This window comes from Heterodontus francisci, chromosome 10 (genome assembly GCF_036365525.1).
Source record: "Heterodontus francisci isolate sHetFra1 chromosome 10, sHetFra1.hap1, whole genome shotgun sequence".
In the NCBI taxonomy this organism is placed as follows: Eukaryota; Metazoa; Chordata; class Chondrichthyes; order Heterodontiformes; family Heterodontidae; genus Heterodontus; species Heterodontus francisci.
Window position 1 is genome coordinate 81,907,778 of NC_090380.1, and position 25,231 is coordinate 81,933,008.

Genomic DNA, 25,231 nt, shown 5'->3' on the forward strand with positions numbered 1-25,231 from the left:
ATATCACTAGCCACTTACGGGCCTCTTCCTGCCACCGATGGGAGTGATGGGGCCTCTGCCATGTGGGGAGGTTGCCCAGTAAAACAAAGTGTCCTCCGTGCAAGCTTGGGTTGGACCTCCTCCGTAGTCAATCTGTGGCCCATGGAGGACCCCTGAAAGCAAAGGCCACCCCTCAATGAACACCCCCTCTGCCCCCAATATCCTTAAAGGGATGGGGATCCCAACGCCAGGCAGTTAACTGCCGAGCGCTGCTGAATTGCGTCAGAGAGGCTCCAAAGGGCCGAGGCGGGGTTCCCCTTGCATTTACGGCCTGGCGTTGGGATCCGCACCAGCTTGATTTAATTCAGCCCAAGGACTGCAACAGGTATGGGGCCAGCAGTGCCAGTGCCTCTGGGTGTGCAGCATGACTGGAAGATGGAGCAGAGGCTGCTAACAGGTAAGCTGTAGGAATGGTACTCTGCCAAGTAGAAGCCCGGACCCGTATACCACATGGTCCTCTGGTTTACAGAATTTGCACAAAATCAGAGGTCAGTTAGTTAATACATTTAGTGACTCCACTCTACCTCCATGGACAGAAAATCCTACAAATTCCTTCACTTGCTCCCTAATTCCTCCATAGTCCCCCGACCTTGAAAAGATGAGTGCCAGACTCCCATGTTACCATTAAGACTCCTCTGAGCAAGTTGTAAGCTAACACATAGTATCATAGAAAATGACAACTTTTTCCCTCTGTGAAGTGACTTTTGAGCTCCTTTAAAGCCCCTTAAATGGAGATTGGGAACTCCACAATGTGGAGCCTGACCCTTGATGTATGATTGCTTTTAAGAGAAATGTCCCTTTAAGATCTTAGTATGCTAAGAAGCCACATACCAGCATGCAGTCATGTGACTTAGAGCCAGTGTCACTCTGCAACTGTAACCACCACCCTGCCCTAGAAGTAGGTTCTGTAAATAGTTAGCTCTGTACTGTATAATAGTGTAGCTGTAATAACCCTGTTTTGAGATTTTCAACCAACTGGACTCCACGCATCTCATTTTATCTTGCATCAGACAACATAAAAGAACTTATTGCATGGTGGCAGCTGTAGTGAGCTGAGTCTAAGCTTGAAGACCACAGGAAAAACAGCTCTGAAAATGGCCATTCCAACAGCAACTAGAGAGAAAGTTAGAAAAAATACTGGCTCAAACAGTGAAAAAAGAACTTACCTCAAGCTGTAGAAGACAGAGCACAGAATAACAGGCTGCAAGTAAATCAGGTGAGTCATTGTGTCGACAGGCGAGGGATACTGCTTTAAAAAAAAGACCCGACTCCTTTCCCGAGCTGATCGAGGTTGGTACCATTACAGGAGGCATGGGAAAACCCAATCACTGCAGAATCTTCTTCCACGCAGCCAAGGTTTTAAAAAAAATTAAACGACACGAGCATAAATAAGAGCTTCCATTCACACAGCCACATAAAAAACCAATAAAACCACTTCAGCATGAAGAACATAAACAAACTCTGGCAGCTAGTGAGTAGCTGTATAAACAGAACAGGCTTAAATGCTGGAAGCATGATGCATGCATAGCACTAACAAACACCTGTTCCTGTCAATTAAAGCAACTAGTATAAATAACTGTTTCTTAAAGTGAAAACAGTGCAGAGTCATAGAACAAGTCTTAAAGCAGGTTCTAAGCAACAGAACAGCAGAAATATGGATACCAAATTTCCCAGCATGAACTGGAAGGCCATGGATATCCTATCCAAGTTCCAACTGTTCAAACAAAGAATTCTTCACAGACCAAACAACAGTAGAACCAGAAAAACAGGCTGTAAAAATACTAATGGCAGTTGGAAATGAGGGATTACACAGAATCAATACCATTAGACTATCTGATGAGGACCAAAAAGATCCTGCAAAGGTATGGAAACTGCTGGAAGACCAGCTCCGATTGTGAATGAATTGTAGAATTCACAACCTGTAACTGAAGTCCTATAGGCAACGGCCACAGGAATCAATCAATCAATCGACCAACTTGTCAGTAGATGCTGTAATAAGGGCAACGAATGCGACATCTCAGAAAGTGAGCTGTCGGACCGAATAATAGAGTTAGTGATTGTATCGTCACCCATTGAAGCGTTTCAGAAAGACCTCTTGGGGAAAAAGAAAAGTCACAGCATTGATGCACTGCTGGAAGGTGGCAGGAAATATGAAGCCATTGTAACTGGACAACAGCACCTGCAAGCACTAGATGCAGCCAACAGTATCGGCACCATAACAAGGTCGAAAAGAGCAAGTGAGCTGCGTGGTAAGTGTGTTCTGTCCGACCCACAGCGAAATTGCCCTGCATTTCATGACCTATGCAAGACGTGCGGCGCCAAAGGATACCATTAGACTATCTGATGAGGACCAAAAAGATCCTGCAAAGGTATGGAAACTGCTGGAAGACCAGCTCCGATTGTGAATGAATTGTAGAATTCTTGCCTATGCAAGAAATCTGGCTCCAAAGACATGGCCAGAAGCCACAGCAGGACACAGACAAATAGAAGAGAGGCGCAGCAACAGGGCAACAGCAGCAAGGACAGCACCAGAGACCTGAGTAAACACAAGCCTCTACACGAGGTCCACGGCGAAACAAACCTGAGACAAGACTCAAAGAGGAGTAGTTCGCAGCCAGAAGACGAACAGGCGCTCCACATTGTGAACCTGACGCATCACACTGATGAAGTCAAAAACCTGGAAGCTTTCGCCACTATTAACATCCGTGCCCAAAGAAAGCAAGCAAAAATACACTTAGGGTCAAGACTGACACCGGTCCTGCTGCAAATATCTTACCAGTCAGAATCCTCAAAGATATGTACCGGAGCCATTGGAAATCAATGACACAATCGACAACTGCCAAGTTATCTGCATACAACGGGTCACCCATTATTTGCATACAACGGGTCATCCATTATTTGCAGTGGCACACTAATATTACAATGCAGCTATGACAAATTGGCATGGAATCCATAAATATTCTACCTGGTAGACCTGAGTGTGTAAGGAGCTCAACATCATAACCATCATGAGGTCACCCATAATAACAGAGGAGATCAATGGTATCTGCATTGAGTCACAGTTCCTCCAGGATCTCAGTAGTTCTGGTTTGCAGAATATCAGCCTCTTCTCAGAGATGCCACAAGAGGGTGACAATCCAAAATCAGATGGTGAAAGTTCTTCGTAAACAGGCAGTATCTCTTTGCAATCCAGCGACTCAGAAGAAGAGACTGATGTTGTAATTAATGAGAAGCAAAGGCTGGCTGTGGGGAGCATTCCCAAAGGGAAATCTCCAAAGTCTGGAACCTACTCATAGACTCTGACCAGCATCAAACGGTGCAGTTTGGAAACCCAGCAGCAGCACAACTATGCCACGCCTTCACTTCTGCTCTATAAAGAATCGCCAGCACCACAGCGAGCCCAAACGGACAGGTATTCCCTCCCCAACAAGTCCTCGATCTTGAGCTCCAGGCCTTCAGACGCAGAGGATGAGGAGCGGTGATGGACACCCAATGCGCAGAGGAGGAATGAGCTGAAGCATTATCTGTTGGTTCTTCGAGATGAGGTGCCGGAACTCTCCAAGAATGACAAGGCCTCAAAATTTCTCATCTTGAGACAAGCAACAAAGTATATTAGCAGACTGGAGGCAGAGCAACAGAAACTGAATGCAGAAAGGGAGAAACTTCAGAAAAAACAGCAATAGCTAGATGCAAATTATTCAACACACCACCGAAAGGATATATGGACTTTTAAACATCTGCACGTGTAAAATTCATAATCTCCATACCTGTGTAAATAATTTTGATGTTCTCTAATTTTATGCAGTTTTACTTTTAGCATACAGAGTCACAGAATTAGTGCAGAAGGAGGCCATTTGGCTATATGAGACATATCTTTGAAAAGAAGGGGGATATTGTATGATTTTAAGAGTGATGTCCACTTTAAGATCTTAGTATGCTAATGAGCCAAGTACCAAGATGCAGTCATGTGACTCAGAGCCAGAGTCACTCTGCAACTGTAACACCCAGAAGTAGGTTCTGTAAATAGTTAGCTCTGTACTGTATAATAGTGTAGCTGTAATAAACCTGTTTTGAGATCTTCAACCAACTGGACCCAACGCATATCATTTTATGTTGCATCAGACAAAATAAAAGAACTCATTACAAACCTGTGTCCTCTCCTGCCATGATGATCTATTTTGCTGTGTCACCATGCTACAGCTACAGACTACACTACTAAAAAGAGTCAATAACTTCTACTGTTGTTACAACATGTTTGCAAACTTCTTTCCTGCAATATTTTAAAAATTAAAATTAAATGTGAATCATAACCATAAAAAGGGGCACGAAATAGCTTTCTGATTGGTCATTGGAAGTAACTCCTTGATGCATGGCTTTTCCGCATACAATTAAATCTGTCTGGGATTACTGTAAGTGGGAGTGTACAAATACAAATACTGTCCCACTACAATAATAGCCATTTAAACTATGTGTATTCTGAACTGCCATTTTGATTTTTTAAGCATAGAAGACACTGAACTGGATTTTACCAAACCCATGACGTCGGGCTCTGTGGCGGGGGAGGTGGGCGGAAGATGGTTGCGGCAGAAGTCCGCCACGGAGGCTGACGCCAGGAGAGCCCGGCCCAATCCTCCCGGTGGCAGTGAGGCTCCATGGCTGCTCCCCACCACTGGGTGACGGAACCTTAATTTCAATATTTAAATTCATGACATGAATAAATTTAAATGAACCTGCAATCTTCTAGTATATAATATAGTATTGGTATGGAACCATATAGTATATATGGTTCTGATGAAAGGTCACTGACCTGAAACGTTAACTCTGCTTCTCTCTCCACAGATGCTGCCAGACCTGCTGAGTATTTCCAGCATTTCTTGTTTTTATTGCTGCGATCTTCCAGGCCCGCCGCGATCCACAGTGTGGCGGCGGCACTCCCGCATCTTCAATTCCCCGTCTGGGGAAAGCCGGCGTGACACTGGTAGGGGTGGTGGTGATGGAGTTAAGATTTCCAGTGCGGGGGAAGGAACGGTGTCAAATAAACATACTAAGAGTAGGGTATGGTGGGAAGGAGTGCATGTTAAACTTTGTGCAGTCGGTGGGGTGGGGTGGGGCGGGGCGGGGGTGGAAGGTCAGATATAAAGGGTAAATGCTTTGGCATGGGGGAGGGCAAATACCTAATTTTTTTATTGGGGGGTTGGAAAGGGGCATTACAATTTTATTTTGTAAATTTTGGGGTGGGGGGGGGGGAGGCAGGGCTGGCTTCCCTTTAAAAATGGCACCTGCGCCTGTGCACAGGCAGCTGACGCCATTGTCGGCGATAGACAGCCCACCCATTCCATGTGATTGGGGGGTGCGGGCCGCCTAGTTATTTAAATGAGCTTCTGCGTGAGAGATCTTTATGGCTGTTCAGCGTGCGGCCCACACAGAGCCCGCCGAAAATCCAGCCCACTTTTTTAATTCAGCTAATTGGTAACCCAGCTCACCTTTTTACTTTTAGACGTTTTCTTTTTCTTCTTTGACTTGGTTTTGTTTTTCAATACCTACAATAAGACCAAAAGAAAATGAATGAGTAAAATAAAGCCTTCATCCGAAACTTTTCACCAATCTTTTGGTTCCAATCAGAGACCAAGTGGACAGTTTCTTTCCTTAACGGGCAATTCAAACTAGAGTAGGATGATTTCTTTTATGGTTGTTGGTTCCAAATTAGGCATTTCCAGAGTGGTACATGAATATGTAAGAATGTCCGACAGCAGTCCTCTCATCAATGCTACAGCTCCTAAAGCTGCAGTTGATCAAATACCTAAATTATGCCAGGTTTAGAAGGTGCTTGGCATACCTACACCAAATGGATACAACATGGAGCTGCACATTTTTGCCCTAATGTATGGCAGAAGAGTATGTAATAGCACAAAGTTTTTTTTTTTAGCTTGCATTAACAGTACAAAATGTAGTCGTTTGGTAGTACAGAACTTGAGTATTGCTGAAAATAGAGGCATGTTGTCGAAGCTTTTCGTCTTTCACTCATCAGCAGGACAATCGCAAGAATACCAATTTAAGGGAAAGCAAGAACTTTATATTGTATGAGAAGCCTTTCTGGGAAACCACCTGACTTCCAGCTCAATAAACAATAGCGAACTTTGGACACCTGGGGAACTTGTTTACAAAGAAGTGAGAAGTCAAGGTTGATGGAGGTCAAAAGGTTGACCTGTTGTCAGTTTCACTTTTGAATTGTTTTGAGTTGGGGTTGAACTGTATAAAAAAGGCAGAGAACTTCCAAGGAAAGAAGAGAACTTCCAAGAAGAGAAGAGAATTTCCAAGGAAGGAGAGAAGACCACAACCCAGCTCAGCTTTCCAACACCTCTCTAAAAGACTCTGAGAAGTCCACTGTGTGAACTTAGCTCAACTGTCTTTGAAGAAAAGTCTGCTAAATTAATTCTCAATGCTGCCTGAAAAGAACTGTTCTATAAGATCCCAGTGACCCATCTATGTGTTCTTAGAGGCCAGACTGTATGCTAGTTTTGGAACACAATATATCTCATCTGCTGTTTCTTCAAGAATGAGCAAGTATTGAGCACGAGTGTTTTTTTTGGGACTGTAATAGAGCTCTAAAAACAAAAATCTTTTTTTTTTCCGGTTAACTAGTGGATGTATGTGTGTCTGTGAAAGAAAATTTGAGGGGCTAAGGTAAAGAGGGAACTTTAGTATTTCAACATGTGTGTTTATGCTTTACTTCATTACTGGTTAAGACTTGTTTAATAATAAACTGATAATTTTGTTGTTCGTTAAAAAAACCTGATCGGCGTGTTTTATTCTGGGATAAAGACAAAGTCTATGATTGGCCGTGTCAGTAAGTGGGAAAAAAATTTACATTTATGTTGTGACCCGTGGAGAAGCGGTACTAAAACATACAGTGCACTCCTCCCGCCTCGGTCATACCAATACATTCCATCTCTACTTCCACATTTCGGAGGTGAAAAAACCATGTTCTAACTCATTATTATGGTCGCATCTACTCAGTTTCCAAACATGATAGTAATAATTTATAGCAGGGAGATCTTACCACTGATTCATCAACATCCTTTCGATCTGTTGGCTCCATTATTTTCTCTTTTGTCTCTGGTGGAGCAGCAAGTGCAGAGATGACAGCTGCTAAAAAAGAAATAACAATTTGGCAACCTAAATTTTGTGTTATAATGTATAATGGATTAGGTTTCTCAGTTTCAGGAACTTTAGTGTATTGGTTAAACCAAACATTTTGGCCATTTCGTTCACAATAAGCAAACAAAGCTGAACAGTCCATAATGTTAGCTTTCATTAAATCACAAGCCACATGCTGAAAAATTATGTTTTCACAAAACTAATTCAGCAAGATCGCTTCATTAATGAGATCTTCTTTCTGAAAATGGTGAGGACTGGGGAAAAATGGATCAAGACAGGCTACCACAACGATTGATGAAGGTCTGTTGACAAGAGAACTCATAGGTCAAAAAAGACTAACTCCTGTACCACTCAGAAACCCATTTAAGCACAAGTTTTATCCTGAATTACTGTAGTATGGATTCAAATTCAAAGTAAAATGACAGCGTAAACCCTTTCTGACAGCTAATTTCTTCCACTATAAATGTGAAGCTTAAGCAATGTCAGAGGTTGGTCAGAGTGACATCAGAATTAATTTCTGATCTGCAGTGCTCATCTCCAGATAAAGGGGGCACCACTGTCAAGGACATGAACTTGCAACAGTGCAGTAACCATTTTGTACTCCTGTGCGATTGAGCTCATCAAGTATTATTCTATATGGACACAGCTGATCTCGAAAGTGAAACTGAATATTGAGAAGCCACAAGCATTAAGTTCACTTCTTTACTGTAAACAAGACTAGGATGAGAATTATAGAGCAAACATTTAATACATGATACGGACATGGAGGAGCTCCTATGGAGTATAAATGCCAGCCCAGACTTGTTTCTGTCGAATGTATAAAATGACTGGCCAAGAGAGTGTGGGAAAATGGCGCACTGACACGGAACACAAAAGTCCGAGTGTATCAAGCCTGTGTCCTCAGTACCTTGCTCTAAGGCAGTGAGGCCTGGACAACGTATGTCAGCCAAGAGCAATGTCTCAATTCATTCCATCTCCGCTGCCTCCGGAGAATCCTTGGCATCAGGTGGCAGGACCATATCTCCAACGCAGAAGTCCTCGAGGCAGCCAACATCCCCAGCATATACACCCTACTGAGCCAGCAGCGCTTGAGATGGCTTGGCCATGTGAGCCGCATGGAAGATGGTAGGATCCCCAAGGACACATTGTACAGCGAGCTCGCCATTGGTATCAGACCCACCGACCGCCCATAACTCCGCTTTAAAGATGCCTGCAAACGCGACATGAAGTCCTGTGACATTGATCACAAGTCGTGGGAGTCAGTTGCCAGAGATCGCCAGAGCTGGCGGACAGCCATAAAGGCGGGGCTAAAGAGTAGCGAGTCGAAGAGACTTAGCTGTTGGCAGGAAAAAGGACAGAAGCGCAAGGAGAGAGCCAACTGTGTAACAGCCCCGACAACCAATTTTATCTGCAGCACCTGTGGAAAAGCCTGTCACTCTAGAATTGGCCTTTATAGCCACTCGCTGCTTCACAAACCACTAGCCACCTCTAGGCATCTATCCATTGTCTCTCGAGACAAGGAGGCCAAAGTAGAAGACATTATAAATATAGCTTAAAATTCTGACGAGTAGAACTTATGTAATTCTATATAAAAAAGTTCATGGATAAAGGTTAACTAAATGGTTTTGCTATTTTGAATGTTTTTAGCTAACTGAATTTCAAATTTTATCCTGAAATTTATCAAGAAGCTCAAAGTGACTTTCATCTAATTGACGGTTGGAAAACAACTTGAAAATATTCAGGAATGTTCTTCCAAACAGACACTATCATGGAAGATTTTCTACTTGGGTGCCATATTAGTGACCCACAGCAACCCACTCCCCCAGCATGGCAGTTGGATTTGATTCAGGAGGTAAATGAGTGCACAAGATTCCCATCAGATCTTCCTCTGCCTGTCGTCCATTTTTCAGGACAGAAGTAGGAGACATGCAGATTGAAAATCCCCCACCATGTGTTAGATTTTCCATCCATTCAATGTCAACAAATAGAAAATAACTCTACAATCTGAATTTCATCATATATTCAAAAAAGTAAAATGGTTTACCATTAGTGAAAATTAATGTCCAAAGTGACCCAAGATGCCCACTGTGAAAAAGATGCACTTTTTTTAATATGCTACTAGAACCTTAAGTGTACAATCCTTAATGTCCATTTTTAGCAGAGATAATAAAACTGAATAATCACATTTATGTAGTTCCAAAAATGATCAGTATACCCGACTACTTACTGTTTGTTGATGCTGCTCCTTTTGACTGTACGGCCGTTCCTACTGTATGTTGAAAGAAAGGGATGGAAGAGTTTTAAACGGTGATGGGTCATCTAATGATGCTTAGAGAATCTTCAGCCTTCAAACTATATTTAAGTATTTCTGAATTTATAGTTAACAGCAAAGCATGCAAGTTGGAGGTTTAGTATGTAGACTGGCCATTTACAAAATCTGCTCAACATCATTTAGTTATCCAAAAAAATCAGTTTCCTCTGTGGCCCAACAGAACAGGGAAGTCCCATTCAATTTAGACAAGAGATTCATCTTAGTCTATGCAATTGATGTGAAGCAACAGCGTCAGCAGGCATAAGAAACAGATCTATTTTATTTCCTGCTGTTCTTATGATTTTGATTAAAATATAAGTGAGCAGATTTTTCCATTGTTCAGTTTGTTAAAAAAATCATAGACTATAGAAAATAAAACACTGGTATTTTATATTCAAGTCCTGGTATTATACTAATGTGCATACAAGAGACATTTGAAGGGCATTTAAAAATAGCTTTAACAGAGATTGCTTCTATTAATGGGAATTTATAGATTACTTACTTAGCTCCTGTTTGGAATCTTGCATCTAGTTAGCAGCATCATGAACATGTGCAAGTACTAATGACTATTACAACAACATATGATGAGCATACTCATTAGCAAATTAGTAGCAATAGACTCAGGATTATGAATGGAAGGGAGGGGGGGGGGAAGTTAAGTTCAAAGAATTTCCCTCCCCACAGAGGGTTATCAGAATTACAGAATGCTTTATCATAAGTGCCTATTTAGGAAATGACCAGCATTATTTAACAACAAATTAGATAAGCATTTGAAAAGGAAGAATACAAACTGATATAGGGAAGGCAGAGAAACAAGATTAAATAAGCTCCAGTTGAAGAGCTAGCATCAGCATAGGAATGGGCTGAATGGCCTCCTTCTGTACTGTAATCTACGATCAATAGGACTATTCAACAGTGTCTAATATTTGACTGACATATAAAAGCAAAATACTGCAGATGCTGGAAATCTGAAATAAAAACAAAGTGCTGGAAATACTCAGCAGGTCTGGCACCATCTGTGGAGAAAGAAACACAGTTGACGTTTCAAGTCTGTAACCTTTCATCAGAACTGGCAACGGTTAGAAATGTAATAGGCTTTGAGCAAGTGAAAGACAGAGGAGGGGGGGGGGGGGAGAGAAGAACAAAAGGGAAGAGGTGGGATAGGGAAGAGGGCAGGAGAGATTAAATGACAAAGATGTCATGGAATAAAGTTCTAATATGTGTAGTAAAAGACAAAGCATTAGTCCAGAGAGGGTATTAATGCCAGAATAATGAACAGCTCTGTCCAAAAGTAAAAACATGAAAAACAAGTTTAAGACAGGCACATGATTTAAAAAAAAGGCAGTCAAGTTCTGAAATTGTTGAACTCAATATTGAGTCCAGAAGGCTGTAGAGTGCCTAATCAGATGATGAAGTGCTGTTCCTTATGCTTGCATTGAGGTTCACTGGAACACTGCAGCAGGCCAAGGACAGAAATGTGGGCATAGAGTAGGGCAATGAATTAAAATGGCAAGCAACTGGAAGTTCGGGGTCATGCGTGCGGACCAAATGGAGGTGTTCCGCAAAGCAGTCCCTCAATCTGCCTCTGGTCTTCCCTGTGTAGAGACAGCATTGTGAGCAGTGAATACAGTACACAGAATTGAAAGAAGTACAAGTAAATCACTGCTTCACCTGGAAGGAGTGTTTGGGGCCTTGGATGGTGAGGAGAGAGGAGGTAAAAAGGCAGGTATTACACCTCCTGCGATTGCATGGGAAAGTGTTGAGAGAAGGGGACAAGGTGTCGGAGTTGATGGAGGAGTGAACTATGGTGTCATGGAGGGAATGATCCCTTCGGAATGGCTGACAGGAGGGGAGGGGAAGGTGTGTTTGGAGGTGGCGGAAATGGCAGAGGATGATCCTTTGGATGTGGAGGCTGGTGGGGTGGAAAGTGAGGAATTGGGGAACCCTGTCACCGTTCTGTGAGGGAGGGGAAGGGGTGAAGACAGAAGTGCAGGAAATGGGTCAGACACGGTTGAGGGCCCTGTCAACCAAAATGAGGGAGAATCTTTGGTTGAGGAAAAAGGAAGACATATCAGAGGCGCTGTTGTGGAAGGTTGCATCATCAGAGCAGATACGTCGGAGACGGAGAAACTGGGAAAATGGAATGGAATCCTTACAGGAGGCAGAGTGTGAAGAGTGCAGTTGAGGTAGCTGTGGGAGTCGGTGGGCTTATACTGAATGTTAGTGTACAGCCTATCCCTAGAGATGGGGACAGAGAAGTTGAGGAAGGGAAAGAAAGTGTCGGAAATAGACCAAGTGAAGGTGCAAGAAGGGTGGAAATTGGAAGCAAAGTCAAAGAAGTTTTCTAGTTTGGGGCAAGAGCAGGAAACGGCACCGATACAATCATCAATATACCGGAAAAAGAGCTGGGGAAAGGGTCCCAAGTGAGACTGGAACAAGGAATGTTTGACATATCCCACAAAAAGCCAAGCATAACTCGGACCCATGCGGGTATCCATAGCAACGGCGTTTATTTGGAAAAAGTGAATGGAGTTGAAGGAGACGTTCTTCAATCTGAGACAAGTTCAGCCAGGCGGAGGAGGGTGGTGGTGGATGGGGACTGGTTGGGCCTCTGTTCAAGGAAGAAGCGGACAGCCATCAGACCATCCTGGTGGGGGATGGAGGTGTAGAGAAATTGGACATCCATAGAGAAGAGGAAGTGGTTAGGGCCAGGTAACTGGAAATGGTCAAAATGAGGCAGGGCATCAGAAGAGTCAAGGATGTAAGTGGGAAGAGACTGGACCAGGGGAGAAAAGATAAGAGTCAAGATAGGAAGAAGTAAGTCCAGTGGGGCAGGTACAGGCTGAAACGATGGGTCTACCAGGACAGTCCTGTTTGTGGATTTGGGGGAGGAGGTAGATGTGCACTGTCCAGGCTGCTCACAACGTGGTCGCCACTGCATTGGGGAGACCAAACACAGACTGGGTGACCACTTTGCAGAACACCTTCACTCAGTCCACAAGCATGACCCTGAGCTTCTGGTTGCTTGTCATTTTAATTCATCACATTGCTCTCACGCTCTCTCTCTCTCTCTAGACTGATGCTTTGTCTTTTACTACAACTATTAGCACTCCCTTTGCCTTTGTTCCATTACATCTTTGTCATTTAATCTCTCCTACCCACTGTCCTATCACACACCTTCCCTTTTGTTCTTCTTCTCCCCCTGCCCCTTCACTTGCTTGAAGCCTATTACATTTCTAAGCTTTGCCAGTTCTGATGAAAGGTCACAGAACTGAAGCGTTAACTCTGTTTCTCTCTCCACAGATGCTGCCAGACCTGCTGAGTATTTTCAGCACTTTCTGTTTTCACTTGACTGACATATGTTCATCATATACTTTCAAAAGCTGAAACTACTTCCATCCAATTATAAAAATATTTCCTGCATCATTTGTACTGTACCTTGTTGGAAAAATGACAAGAGCCGTTGCATGACATCTGCTACAGGTTTGCCCAGATAAGCAGCCAGTTGATGGTGATCCTCCCACAGTTTTTCAACAGGACAACTTTTAAGCTCCTTTAATACTTGGCTATCTGCCCCTAAGCTCACAAGGACTTCTGAGAGTCTGATCCACATCATGGTAAATTCAGGTTCCTCAATTCCTGTGTTCAGAGTTTCAAAAAGAAGTTTGTTTCGAAAGTAACAAAGGCGCAATAGAGCAGCACTTTTACTATGATCATTTGCCAATGGGTGAGTGTCCCAACCACGTCGTGGTGCAGGAAGGATCTTCAGGTGTCTAAGAAGTGATGCCAGTAATGTGATGTCAAATTTCTTTGAGTTGGGAGGCTCATTGTTAGGTGGATAAAGTAAGCTCCATTCACCTGTGTTGAGCATAGTCGTCGAGGAGCACTTGTAATAACGTTCCAGAGTGCGTCTATTTTTCAGTAATTCCCTCTTCAGTATCTGAGGTGGTACTGCCCGATCAAATATCTGCAAAACGACTTCGGTACCCTTTATTATTAGCAGATGAAGGAGACGGTAAAATAAGGAATAATCCATGTTCTGGGGAACAGAATCCACTGGCAAAGCACCTCTGAAATTCGGGGCACGGCCTTTGTCTGAATGTCAGTAACATTGCATTAGTGGAAGCACATGTAAAATAAATGGTTTATCATTGTAAAATATCATGCATGAAGGTACTACAGTTTTTTTTCCAGAAGTACATTGAATCTGCTGCCTCTAACAGAAACCCAAAATATTTTTATAAATTTACAACATTACAACTCCACAAAAATCATGTACAAAAGAAACTTTAGCCAGAAAATTTACTATTTTCAGCTAAAGTGTCAAATTATCTTTTATTACACTTCGGGTACATTATAGATTTGAAAAACAACAGCACAAATGTTCCATATGGACTCTAGCAGTTCTCGGTAAAACTAATTTATTGCTCCTTTATTTACCCCTCTTAATTCCGCTCATAGTCTACAATACGTTGGGGCAACTGAATTTTAAAAAAAACAATTGCAGTGGTTCCAGTTAAATGCATTAGTTGTTCCATGACTAATATGGCTTAGAACTCTCAAACAACAGTGCTGCAAGTTACCCAGATCATTATTCTGAATGAAATTGGGAATGATGGTACTCAGGGGCGCACTTTGCTTCATTCATCCCTTCTTCTTTCTGTATTTGCAGGTTAGTCTCATTGTGCACAATATTTAGGCAGGCATATGTAAAGTTAATGCAAATATGGGAAACATGGGGGAGGATAGTTGGGCTCCACTGAAGTCAAGAACGGAGGTAGACGGTGCCCGAAAATATGGGCGCCAGCCAGCATGCTGGTTTCCCTGCACCATTCCCAGTGCTGGCCATTTTAGAGGATGCAGGGTTGGGGCCCAGCAGGGACATCGGCCCCCACGAGGCTGGCAACTAATTAGGCTTAAGAACCTTGTTTCTGGTAGATGGTAAGTAATGCAAATCGACTGGGATTTTCCAGTCAGCCTCCAGTTTCATGATGCGACGGGGGGCAGTTCAACTGCCTAGAGGCTGACAGGCCTACAGGCCCTTCCTGCCTGCATGGGTGGGAGTGCAGCCAAAGGCCACCCTGAAAAGGGACTCATGCACCACCCCACCTCCCGCTGCCACTGGTGGCCTGGCTGCTTTTCTATTTTTAAATTGATTTTTTTTTTTTTTTTTAAGTGTCCAAGAGGGCACCTCAGTGTTGAAGCTCCCTCTCATTTACTTAGCATTCATTGCAGCCGACTGCTTCTCTGAAGCTGGAAGGCCTCTAACTCGCCCTCCAGCTTTGAGAGCCCATCCGCCGCCCTTAATTGGACAAGGAGCCAATTAAGGGAGCGACCCGGTCAAAATTCAAAAGAGTGACTGCTTTCCCCCAGGGGTGGGTTTGCGACCTGGAAACAGTCCTGGATCCTGTTTCCCACCCCCAAACCAAAAGTTCAGCCCATGGCCTCTGCTGTGTCTCATGCCATTTATACACTATAGAGGCTAGACTCAGGACACCTGTTATCCAGAACTGCAAGTCTGCCAGAGGAGTCTTCTGAGCAAATATAGAAAGAAGGCTTGCTCAAATGCTGTCAGAGTGCAACTGGTATATGTCCCATCAACCAGAGAAGGAAATTTGTCCAAAGGCAGCTTGCTTGTTATGTCTGTCTTTCCTCTGTGAAAAGGCCCCAAAGCCCGCTCCAGCAATTCTTCTCCCCAAACTATCGCTGCTCCCCGATGGACACCAGGCAGCCTGCCTCCCATATATTAATGATGCTGGGCCAAAAATATGGCCAGAGTCAGGGGAAATCTCAGGATCTAATGGAAGTCCCGCTCCCAAACCCTCACCCCTGGTGATGCTTTTCCATCAAAAAGGTGGGAAATGGCAGAAAGTCTAGGTCATCCTGTTAAACCATGGACACATAAACACTTTGCAGTAGTTTAAGAGTTCTAATCCTAATTCCCTACTGTAGACCATGTTGAAAGTTTTTTAACGGAAATGTTAAGAGATAAATTGACGGTGGGGGTGGGCAGAAGAACTGGAAAACTTTAAGTATGGAATATAATTATTAACAAAATAACTGGAGTCATCTTCCTTTTCATTTCCAAGTTGAGGTCACTTAATAGACTAATGTCTGACAATTTTTCTTCTCCTTGCAACTCAAGGCAACATTTAATAGTATGAGCAACCAATCACAAAACATTAATACAATTCTATTCTCTACAGTAAAAGACTTATACAGGAAAGTAGCTTAGAGCAAAGAAGTCGTTGGCTTCAAAGAAAGCTGCACAATTAGTTTTTAATCTGAAGCTGGTGCCAGTTCCTTCTGTTTGCCTGTCACAGACAGACGAGTGCTGCGCTACATGCCGCTTTTGACATTCTGAAAATTAAAGATGAATTGCGCCAGTCTGAATAAAACTTGATGAAATTATGATCATGTCCCCAACTTACCAATTTTCTCAAACTCTCGGTCAAACTCTTCAAGTAAAGGCTTCAGTTTGGGAATCCTGTCTTGTTCTTCAGCCAAGGCAAACACTAGTTCTCCCATCTGCCAAAGGTCTTTATGGTTGGTCATTTGTTGCATCAGAATATCTGCCCCAACCAGGGAAAACGTTACCTCTGTCAACTGCCAAAAGTCTTTATGGGTGGTCATTTGTTTCATCAGAACGTGTGCCCTTTGCTCAGATGGGACTTCAGTTAGCACCATTATTTCCTCTTTACTCATAATTTTCCTTGACAGCAGCGTTTGAGCAAAGGTGAGGAGATTTTCCATGTCATAAAGAATTTGAATGATAGCTTTCTTGTAGCTAAATAGGAAGCACAAGCTACAGTAGTCACCTATAAAAGATCACAATATTTGTACACAAATAAGAAGCATTAGGAAATCTCATTCAGACATAAGGGGCTGAAAATGATCTACGTCAGCAATGCAAAACTGGCTTGTGGCTGATCGGCAGACAAATTTTCACAGCATCGATTTTTAATCTTCCATTGACTTGGAAAATATTCCCAAGATTTTTAATTTCAAACCAAGTAAAAGCAGCATTGAGACTAGGAAACAAGTCTCCAAAAAAAAAAGTTTGAACTATCGTTCTGTGAACTTCAAAAGGAAAAAAGATCGGGTACGGTGAAATAACAGCAGTTAATTCACTACCAGCCTGTTTCGTGCTGCTGGTGTAGACCAATTGCTCCTGCAAAGGTCAGGGTAGAGTTTAAGAATCTGAGTCCATTTTAAAACAATTCAGAAATAAAAATTTTAATATCCTGCCAGTGTCTTAGGGAACTAAATGAGCTAGAATATGTAGCACCACTATTATCAAAATACAAGAAAAAATGCAGACAGGACTCAACCAGTGATGATGGGAACTTGTGTATTGTGAAAAATAAAGTGAAGCAAAAAAACCCCCTCAAATATATACAATTGTTACAGTAGCAAAACCAATCTCAGAATACGTTATATTAAGATTATCACTGATTTCAAGGAACAGAAACTGTGGAAAATAAAGGTCTACAGTTAATAACACGACTGCGCTTAATGGTGATGTTTTAGAGCAGAAGAACTGCTACGAAGCCAAGTTTTAACTAACCATGACCATCTGACTGATGAAAGACATTTTCAGATGCTCAAGATGAATCAAGAATCACAATTTTGCAGAGGTCAAGCAGCAGGAGGCAATAAGTCTTGAACACTTGGTTTGAAGGCTAGTTCTGAAAAAAGTTTCTAAAATTCACTGACATTAAACTTGTCATTCTAATTAAAATGACAATTTCCATTTAAATCTTTGAAGGTCTCTGTAATATGGTCAGCTCAGCTCAGGGAAAATTAAAACTCAAATCTTACCCAATTCTAAGATAAAAGCCAGCCATTTCTTTAGTTCTGGATGATTAGAAAGATCTTCATCTTTAAACAGAATTAAGAACTGGCGCATTTTAAAATTGCAGTTCCATCCCAAAACATGGTCCAGAATCATTTCTGCAGTAATTTCACCGCTCTTCTCCATCAATGCATTTTTCAAGCCACAACTGATCACCAGTTCAAACATTTTTCTCGTTTCAGTGATTGCATTTTCAATCAGCTTTCTGTTCGTTGTGATCTCGCGAAACAAGCGACATCTATCTGCAAGTAGCAACAGAATTTAGTAGACTTAAATTATGCGATAAAAGCCACAAGTTTATTCATATGTGCACACATCCGTTAAGTAAACGGCATTTGAAAGCCCCACCTTTAACATTCCTTTTCATTGAAGCCTATGTGTGATAAGTATATTATGCCCAAAGCATGTTCCAAACAGATGCATCATACTGCAACAACATTTAGACTGATTTTGGGATTGCAACATAGTACATCTTTTTTGTCTTTAGAACATGTTAAAGAACTTTAATACCCTGTGAATTTCTGTTATTGTTCAAGTATCATATCTCAGAGAGTTGCAATGCTCTTTGGAAAATCACAATCCCATTTTGCATGCACAAATGTGCATCTGTGTGCTGTAAATTAGTAGTTGTAAATTAGCAAGAGGTCCCATTCAACTTTAATTCAGTAAAATTGCATATAATGCATACTGAACAAGGATCAATTTCTACAAATCATTTTCCTATAATGACATCAGTACTAAGGTCATGGATACAAAACTGCTAGTACAAAAGCAACTAAATAGAATAATTCCCCCTCAACCCCCACAAACCAAGGAAAATTTGAACTATACCCATTTATATAACAAAAAATGTTTTTAAAAAATCTAGAATACATAATGGATGCCTGGAAGCAATGACAAGGCAACAATGAAAATTGACATTGAAAACAATGTTACTGCAGGTTACAAGAGTCACGTTTAAACTAATCCCTAGTTATTATCTGTGACATACAAAATTTATATTTATTCTTATCATCTTCTTCTTTGGCCTCCTTGTCTCGGGAGACAATGGGTAAGCGCCTGGTGGTGGTCAGTGGTTTGTGGAGCAGCACCTGGAGTGGCTATAAAGGCCAATTCTAGAGTGACAGACTCTTCCACAGGTGCTGCAGATAAAATTGGTTGTCAGGGCTGTTACACAGTTGACTCTCCCCTTGTGCTTCTGTCTTTTTTCCTGCCAACTGCTAAGTCTCTTCGACTCGCCACACTTTAGCCCCGCCTTTATGGCTGCCCACCAGCTCTGGCAATCACTGGCAACTGACTTCCACGACTTGTGATCAATGTCACAGGACTTCATGTCGCGTTTGCAGACATCTTTAAAGCGGAGACATGGACAGCCGGTGGGTCTGAAACCAGTGGCGAGCTCGCTGTACAATGTGTCCTTGGGGATCCTGCCATCTTCCATGCGGCTCACGTGGCCAAGCCATCTCAAGCGCCGCTGACTCAGTAGGGTGTATATGCTGGGGATGTTGGCCGCCTCGAAGACTTCTGTGTTGGAGATACGGTCCTGCCACCTGATGCCAAGGATTCTCCGGAGGCAGCGAAGATGGAATGAATTGAGACGTTGCTCTTGGCTGACATACGTTGTCCAGGCCTCGCTACCGTAGAGCAAGGTACTGAGGACACAGGCTTGATACACGCGGACATTTGTGTTCCGTGTCAGTGCGCCATTTTCCCACACTCTCTTGGCCAGTCTGGACATAGCAGTGGAAGCCACTGGCTGCTTTATTCTTATAGAATAATAGAAAATAGGTGTAGGAGTAGGCCATTCGGCACATGTGCTTAATAGCATATTCTTTTGGTGGGTACAAGAGCGTGGGCACAGTATGTGAAATAAAAGGGAAATCTAATCTTAGTGATTTAGAGCACATTTAATGTTTGATTCTCCAAATATTAGGTAAATTAAAAACTAATGTCACACTCACAAAAGGAACAGTTATGAACTAAAGTGAATTGGAGCAATTACGAACTGTAAAAATGAACCGGTAAATTAAACTCCAAAAAATTAATACATTTGGCTGCAGACAAGATGGAGTAAGAGATCAGGTGACTCCTCCTGTACTGCAAATATACATCGGGACTGTTGGAGACTAAAACCCATCTCACATCTGGAATAGTATTGAGGAAGGTGCATTAAAATGCTAAACAGGCCATTAGTGCAAAATTGAATAGGTGGGAAATAACACCACTTTATCAAGATAAGCCACATTCCAAACCCATTGTGTAACAATGGCCCCACATTTAAAGACATTGAATGGACACACCAGGGGAGAGCATCTATGGTCACCTGACCAAAACCCAGCCTGATAAGGGTTTTTCTTCAGAGAAGACTCTGCAAGGGGGGAGGAGAGAGAGAGAGGAAGCCAGCCAGCAAGAACGCTGAGACATCCTTTCCAGCCAAGACAAAGACTTTGCCTGTACATCTTTAAACCACCGATGTAGAGATTCCAAAGGTGACCCTGAAAACTCCCCATCTACGAAATTTTAACAAGATTGCCCACCGACTTTAACTGAGACTTTAACAAATGAATCTGCAATACTTCAGTGAACCAAGACAAAGAACACCAGGCCTGCAATGCTATTAAACATTCTTCCTAGAAAACCAAGTAGGTTTCAAAGTGTAAGATTATTAGGCTACTAAAAAGTTACAAAACAGAATACTAATTGTTAAAATTTAGCTACTATAAATTAACAACTGACTTATTATTATAAACTCACATTTAGCTTTATTAGAACCCTTCTTTGTAAGTATGCTAAGGTGCGAAAACTTAGGAAATAGGGCACAGTATGGACAAGATACCTAGGTAGAGGGATTCTGGGAGATTGTGGCCAGAAATTTACACCCCCAACCCCCCCCCCTCGCGCGCAAAGAGCGGGAAAGTGGCAGTGGGTGCGCGTTAAACGGAGCGGAAGGCTCGGGAGGGCCCTTCCCAACCTGCTCACGCCTCCGCCGCCACTTTACGCACGGCAGCGGCAGTGAGAAATAGCCTGCCCGCCCCAGGCCAATCAAGGCCCTTAAGTGGCCACTTAAGGGCCTCTGCCCACCGCCATGGGGATTTTACCCGTGTCAAGTGGGTGGTCCAGGCCCAAGAGGAGCCGTCTGGTGGCCTGGGGAAGGGGGGGGGGGGGGGAGGCCTCATGATTGGGCGCCCTGTGCCCGACGGGACGGAGGGCCGCCCCCACTGCCCCAACCATCACCAACACGGCACCCATTCCCCCAATCTGACTGACTGATCAGCCCCAGCGAGGCAACAAAAACTTACCTGCGTACCGGGGTTCCCTGACATCTTCCTCACGAAGCTGGACTGCAGTCCCAGCACTGGCCACCGCTCCCGGTGGCACTGCTGGGACTAAGAGCTGCTAGCCCGCTGATTGGCAGCTCTATTAAGCGTGACTTCCTGCCTCAAGCAGGTGGAAATCCCACCTCAGAACACTTAAAGGCTGGAGAACCGCAAAAATGCAGGTCGGATCCCCAGGCTAGGTGGAAGCGGGTTCGCCACCTACTTTTCAGTCGGTAGATGGCTCCCATCCACCAAGGAGCCATCCACCAAGGGTAAAATCGCAGCCGATGTCAAGTTTTAAAATGCTTACTTGCAGTAAAATGGTGAGAACTTGAAAGCAGACAGTAATAACAGCTTTTGTAAGAACAAAATGTAAATTTGTCTCATAATGGGATAAGGAACCACAGAATGTAAAAGCATGGAATACAATAGTCAACACAAAAGGGTATTACCTACATAAATCCGAAAGGTTAGCAACAGCCAAAGAATGATCCTGGATTGGTGAAAAAAGGTATCCTTTAAACCCAAAGCTAAAGATGATTGGGGGAAGGGAGGGTTAATTGGAAAGCAGCCTGGAGAAAAGAAGCCTTAACATTGTCCCTGTACGGCAGAGAATTTTCAAAGAGAGAGAGAGAGAGAGAGCAAGGAAACATGAAAACCAGATGCTGCATGAGAAACTGTCCTGTCTCAAATACGGGTACTATCTGTATTTTGCTTTTACACCATCTGTGTTAGACTGTTAATCACTCAGGAACTAAACTACTTATTTTTAAAAAAAACATCAGTCATCAGTTGAGAAGTGAAAAGTGAAAGTCACCCACACCATGTCCCACCTGTCTGAAACACTAATCTTTGTACAAGTGATTAATTGCATCAACCACATTTTCCAAAACACAAGACAAAACTGTGATAAATCCACACTGGGCCATCACAGGATTTCTGCAGCAAAATAGAACAACATTGTCCTTTAATTATACTGTGAATTGCCATAGAGGGAGTGCAACAAAGGTTCACCAGAATTGTTCCTGGGATTACGGGACTGTCCTATGGAGAGAGATTGGTGAAGCTGGGCCTGCATTCTCGAGAGTTTCAAAGAATGAGAAGTGATCTCATTGAAACCTACAAAATACTTAAAGAGTTAGACAGGGTCGATGCAGCTAAGATGTTTCACCTGGTTGGGGAGTCTAGAACCAGGAGACATAATTTCAAAATAAGGGGGAAGCCACTTAGGACAGAGATGAGGAGAAATTTCTTTACTCCAAGGGTTGTGACTCTTTGGAATTCACTAGCCCAGAGGGCTGTGGAAGCCCAGTCATTGAGTATGTTTAAAGCAGAGATTGACAGATTTCTAAATACAAATGACATAAGGGGAAATGGAAATAGCATAGAAAAAAGGCATCAGCCATGATCATACTGAATGGCGGGGCAGGCTCGATGGGCTGAATGGCCTACTCCTTCTCCTATGTTCCTAATTAAGAGCTGCCACACAGGCAGGGCATGCAGCACCCCAATGTTGTGTAGCAAAAGTTCACACTCATTGGGTTGAATTTTATTCTCTGGGAGTTGCGGCGGGCGCCGCGATCTAGTGCATGCTGGCACATTTGGGCATTCCCCCCCCGCCCCTCCCCACCCCAGACCCCACTTCAGTGGCGCCAGCTTTCCGTGTGCCGGCTGTCGCATGGAAGATCGCGGACAGCAGGTAAGATCACGGGGAATGGTATGTTAATGTATTCATGTCCTTTATTTCAAAATTTAAAGTAAGGTCCCATCGCTGAGCGGCAAGGGGTGCTCCAAGAAGCCTCGTCGCCACCGGGAAGATCAGGCAAGGCAATCCGGGCTTCGGGCTCCATTGCAGGCTGCTGCCATTCTTCCGGCGTCCTCCCCCTCTGCCATGGAGCCCAACATTGGGAGCTCAACAAAATTCAGCCGAGTATCTGCATTGTTGATCTCTAAAACCAAACTACATTTCTAAGCAAAGGGGAAATATATCCTCGGGGGGAGAAATAGACTGTGGAGTCTCTTATGCACCCATACAAGCCTGATGCAGTTGGAGGCCAAGAGGAGGTAACCTGCCCCCTCAGTGGCAATGACTAGTCCAGAGAAAGTGCAAAATGAAACACTTTATTCAAAAAAGGTTCCATTATGACTTTATAATATTCAATATTCAAAACATCCAGATCAGATTTTCTACTTCTCTTCATAATAAGAACTGATTCATGATTTAGTCTGAGAATTATAATCAACAATAATAATTATAATCCACATAAAACATACATCAAAAAACACAAGTACTACTCATGAAGCAAAACACATAGAAAAATTTGGCAACTTTGCAATCAATAGAAATTATGAACTCCAGCTACAAAATCTCTCCATTTAATATCAGTAAAAATGATTTGCCACTTAATTATGCCCTGAATACAGTTTGGTATGTTTTTTGACATGAAAGGAGTTGTATCGGGGTATAATTGAAACAAAAAGTCACTTTTTCTGATATTTGAGAGAGACGACAACAGTGATATAACGTGGTGTTAATTGTGGATCAATTGTGTTTATTTGTAGGCAGCTGGTGGGCGTTAACTGGGAATTGACTTGTGCTCCTATAAATACACACAGACTGCGGGTAGTAAAAGACAGGGACAAAGAGGGTGATATATGCATAGAGATGTAGCGCAAGGCAGGTAAAACCTGGCTACCCGACCCGAACCCGACTACATGTCAGGTTCGGGTCGGGACAGGTCGAGTTGAAATTCCGAGTCCAGCATTTGGGCTCAGGTTGGGTTGGGCTGGACACTGCTTTCGGGCAGTCACAGGAATCACCTGCTGCCGGAACAGATGAAGGAGATTCGTGTCAGGTCAGACACGAAAAAAAATTAATGGGCTCGGGCTGGCTGTGGTCGGGTCGGATCAGGCCTGGGTCGGGTTTTAATTTTATACCCGAGCCAGCCTTTAAAGGCAGGAATACTTAATGAGTACTTTGAATTGTTATTTACTAAGAAGATGCTGACAAAATATCAGTGGAAGTGGAGATGGTAGAGGTAATGGATGGAGTGAAAATTGATAAACAGGATGTACTGGAAAGGCTGGCTCTGCTTAGACTGGGTAAATTGCTTGGTCCAAATGGCTTGCATCGGGAAGTAGGGGTGGAGATAGCAGAAGGGCTTGCCATAATCTTCCAAACTTTCCTAGATATGGGGGAGGTGCCAGAGGATTGGAGAGTGGTAAATGTGGCATCCTTATGCAAGAAAGTGTGTAAGGACAGTCCTATTAACTATAGGCCGGTCAGTTTAATATCAGTGGTGGGTAAAGTTTTAGAAACAATAATCAGGGGAAAATAAAATCAACAAGCACTTGGAGAGGTTTAAGTTAATCAAGGGGAGCGAGCACGGATTTGTAAAAGGCAGATTGTGTTTGACTTATCTAATTCAATTTTTTGATGAGCTAACAGAGAAGGTTGATGAAAGGAAAGGAAAGCAATGCATGTTGTCTGTATGAATTTTAAGAAAGCCTTTGACAAAGTATCACATAAAACAGGTAAACAAAATTGAGGTTCATGCAATCGGAGGGTCAGTGTCACCCTGGATAAAAAATTGGCTTAAGGACAAAGAATAGTAGTTAATGGATGTTTTTCGGGCTTGAGGAAGGTTTGTCGCGGAGTTCCGCAGGGGTCAGTGTTGGGAGCGTTGCTTTTCCTGATATATATTAGCGACCTTAGCCTTGGTGTACAGGGTACAATTTCAAAGTTTGCAGATGATACGAAATTTGTAAGCATTGTGAACTGTGAGGAGGATAGTGTAGAACTGTAAAAGGACATAGACAGGTTGGTGGAATGGGCGGACAGGTGGCAGATGAAGTTCAATGCAGAGAAATGTGAAGTGATTCATTCAGGAAAGACAATATAAAATAAAGGGTACAATTCTAAAGGAGCAGAGTGACCTGGGTGTGATATGCATAAGATATCGAAGGTGGCAGGACAGTTTGAGAGAGCAGTTAATAAAGCATACAGTATCCTGGGCTTTATTAATTGGGGCATAGAATACAAGAGCAAGGAAGTTATGTTGAACTTGTATAAGACACTAGTTCGGCCTCAACTGGTGTATCGCATCCAGTTCTGGGCGTCGCATCTTAGGAAAGACGTGAGGGCATTGGAGAGAGTACGGAAAAGATTCAGGAGAATGATTCCAAGGATAAGGAACTTCAGTTATGAAGATAGATTGGAGAAGGTAGGACTGTTTTCCTAACTGTTTTTTTAAGAGAAGGCTGAGACGTGATTTGGTAGAGATATTCAAAATCACGAGGGGTGTGGACAGAGTAAATAGAGGGAAACTGTTCCCACTCATGAAAGGATCGAGAATGAGAGGGTACAGATTTAAAGTAATGGGTAAGAGAAGCAAAAGTGACATGAGGAAAAACGTTTTCGCGCAGCGAATGGTAAAGGTCTATATTGCACTGCCTGAAAGTCTGGTGGAGGCAGGTTCAATTGAAGTATTCAAAAGGGAATTAGACTATTATCTGAAAAGGAAGAATGTGGAGGGTTATGGGGAGAAAGCA

The 25,231-nt window shown here is 42.9% G+C and overlaps 1 protein-coding gene across 4 annotated transcripts in view; it reads right to left on the reverse strand.

The window, feature by feature from the left end:
* LOC137374575 (E3 ubiquitin-protein ligase DZIP3-like) overlaps positions 1-25,231 on the reverse strand; it is a 153,449-nt gene that overhangs the window by 85,067 nt on the left and 43,151 nt on the right. For 3 of the 4 annotated variants that reach the window (XM_068040876.1, XM_068040873.1, XM_068040874.1), the window contains exons 12-17: positions 17,330-17,605; positions 15,940-16,326; positions 12,947-13,603; positions 9,425-9,466; positions 7,100-7,188; positions 5,523-5,579 (exon numbers count right to left, since the gene is read on the reverse strand). In XM_068040876.1, the coding sequence (XP_067896977.1) occupies positions 5,523-5,579; positions 7,100-7,188; positions 9,425-9,466; positions 12,947-13,603; positions 15,940-16,326; positions 17,330-17,605 (1,508 nt within the window). The remainder of the gene's footprint in view (positions 1-5,522; positions 5,580-7,099; positions 7,189-9,424; positions 9,467-12,946; positions 13,604-15,939; positions 16,327-17,329; positions 17,606-25,231) is intronic. The other variant, XM_068040875.1, reaches the window with a different exon arrangement.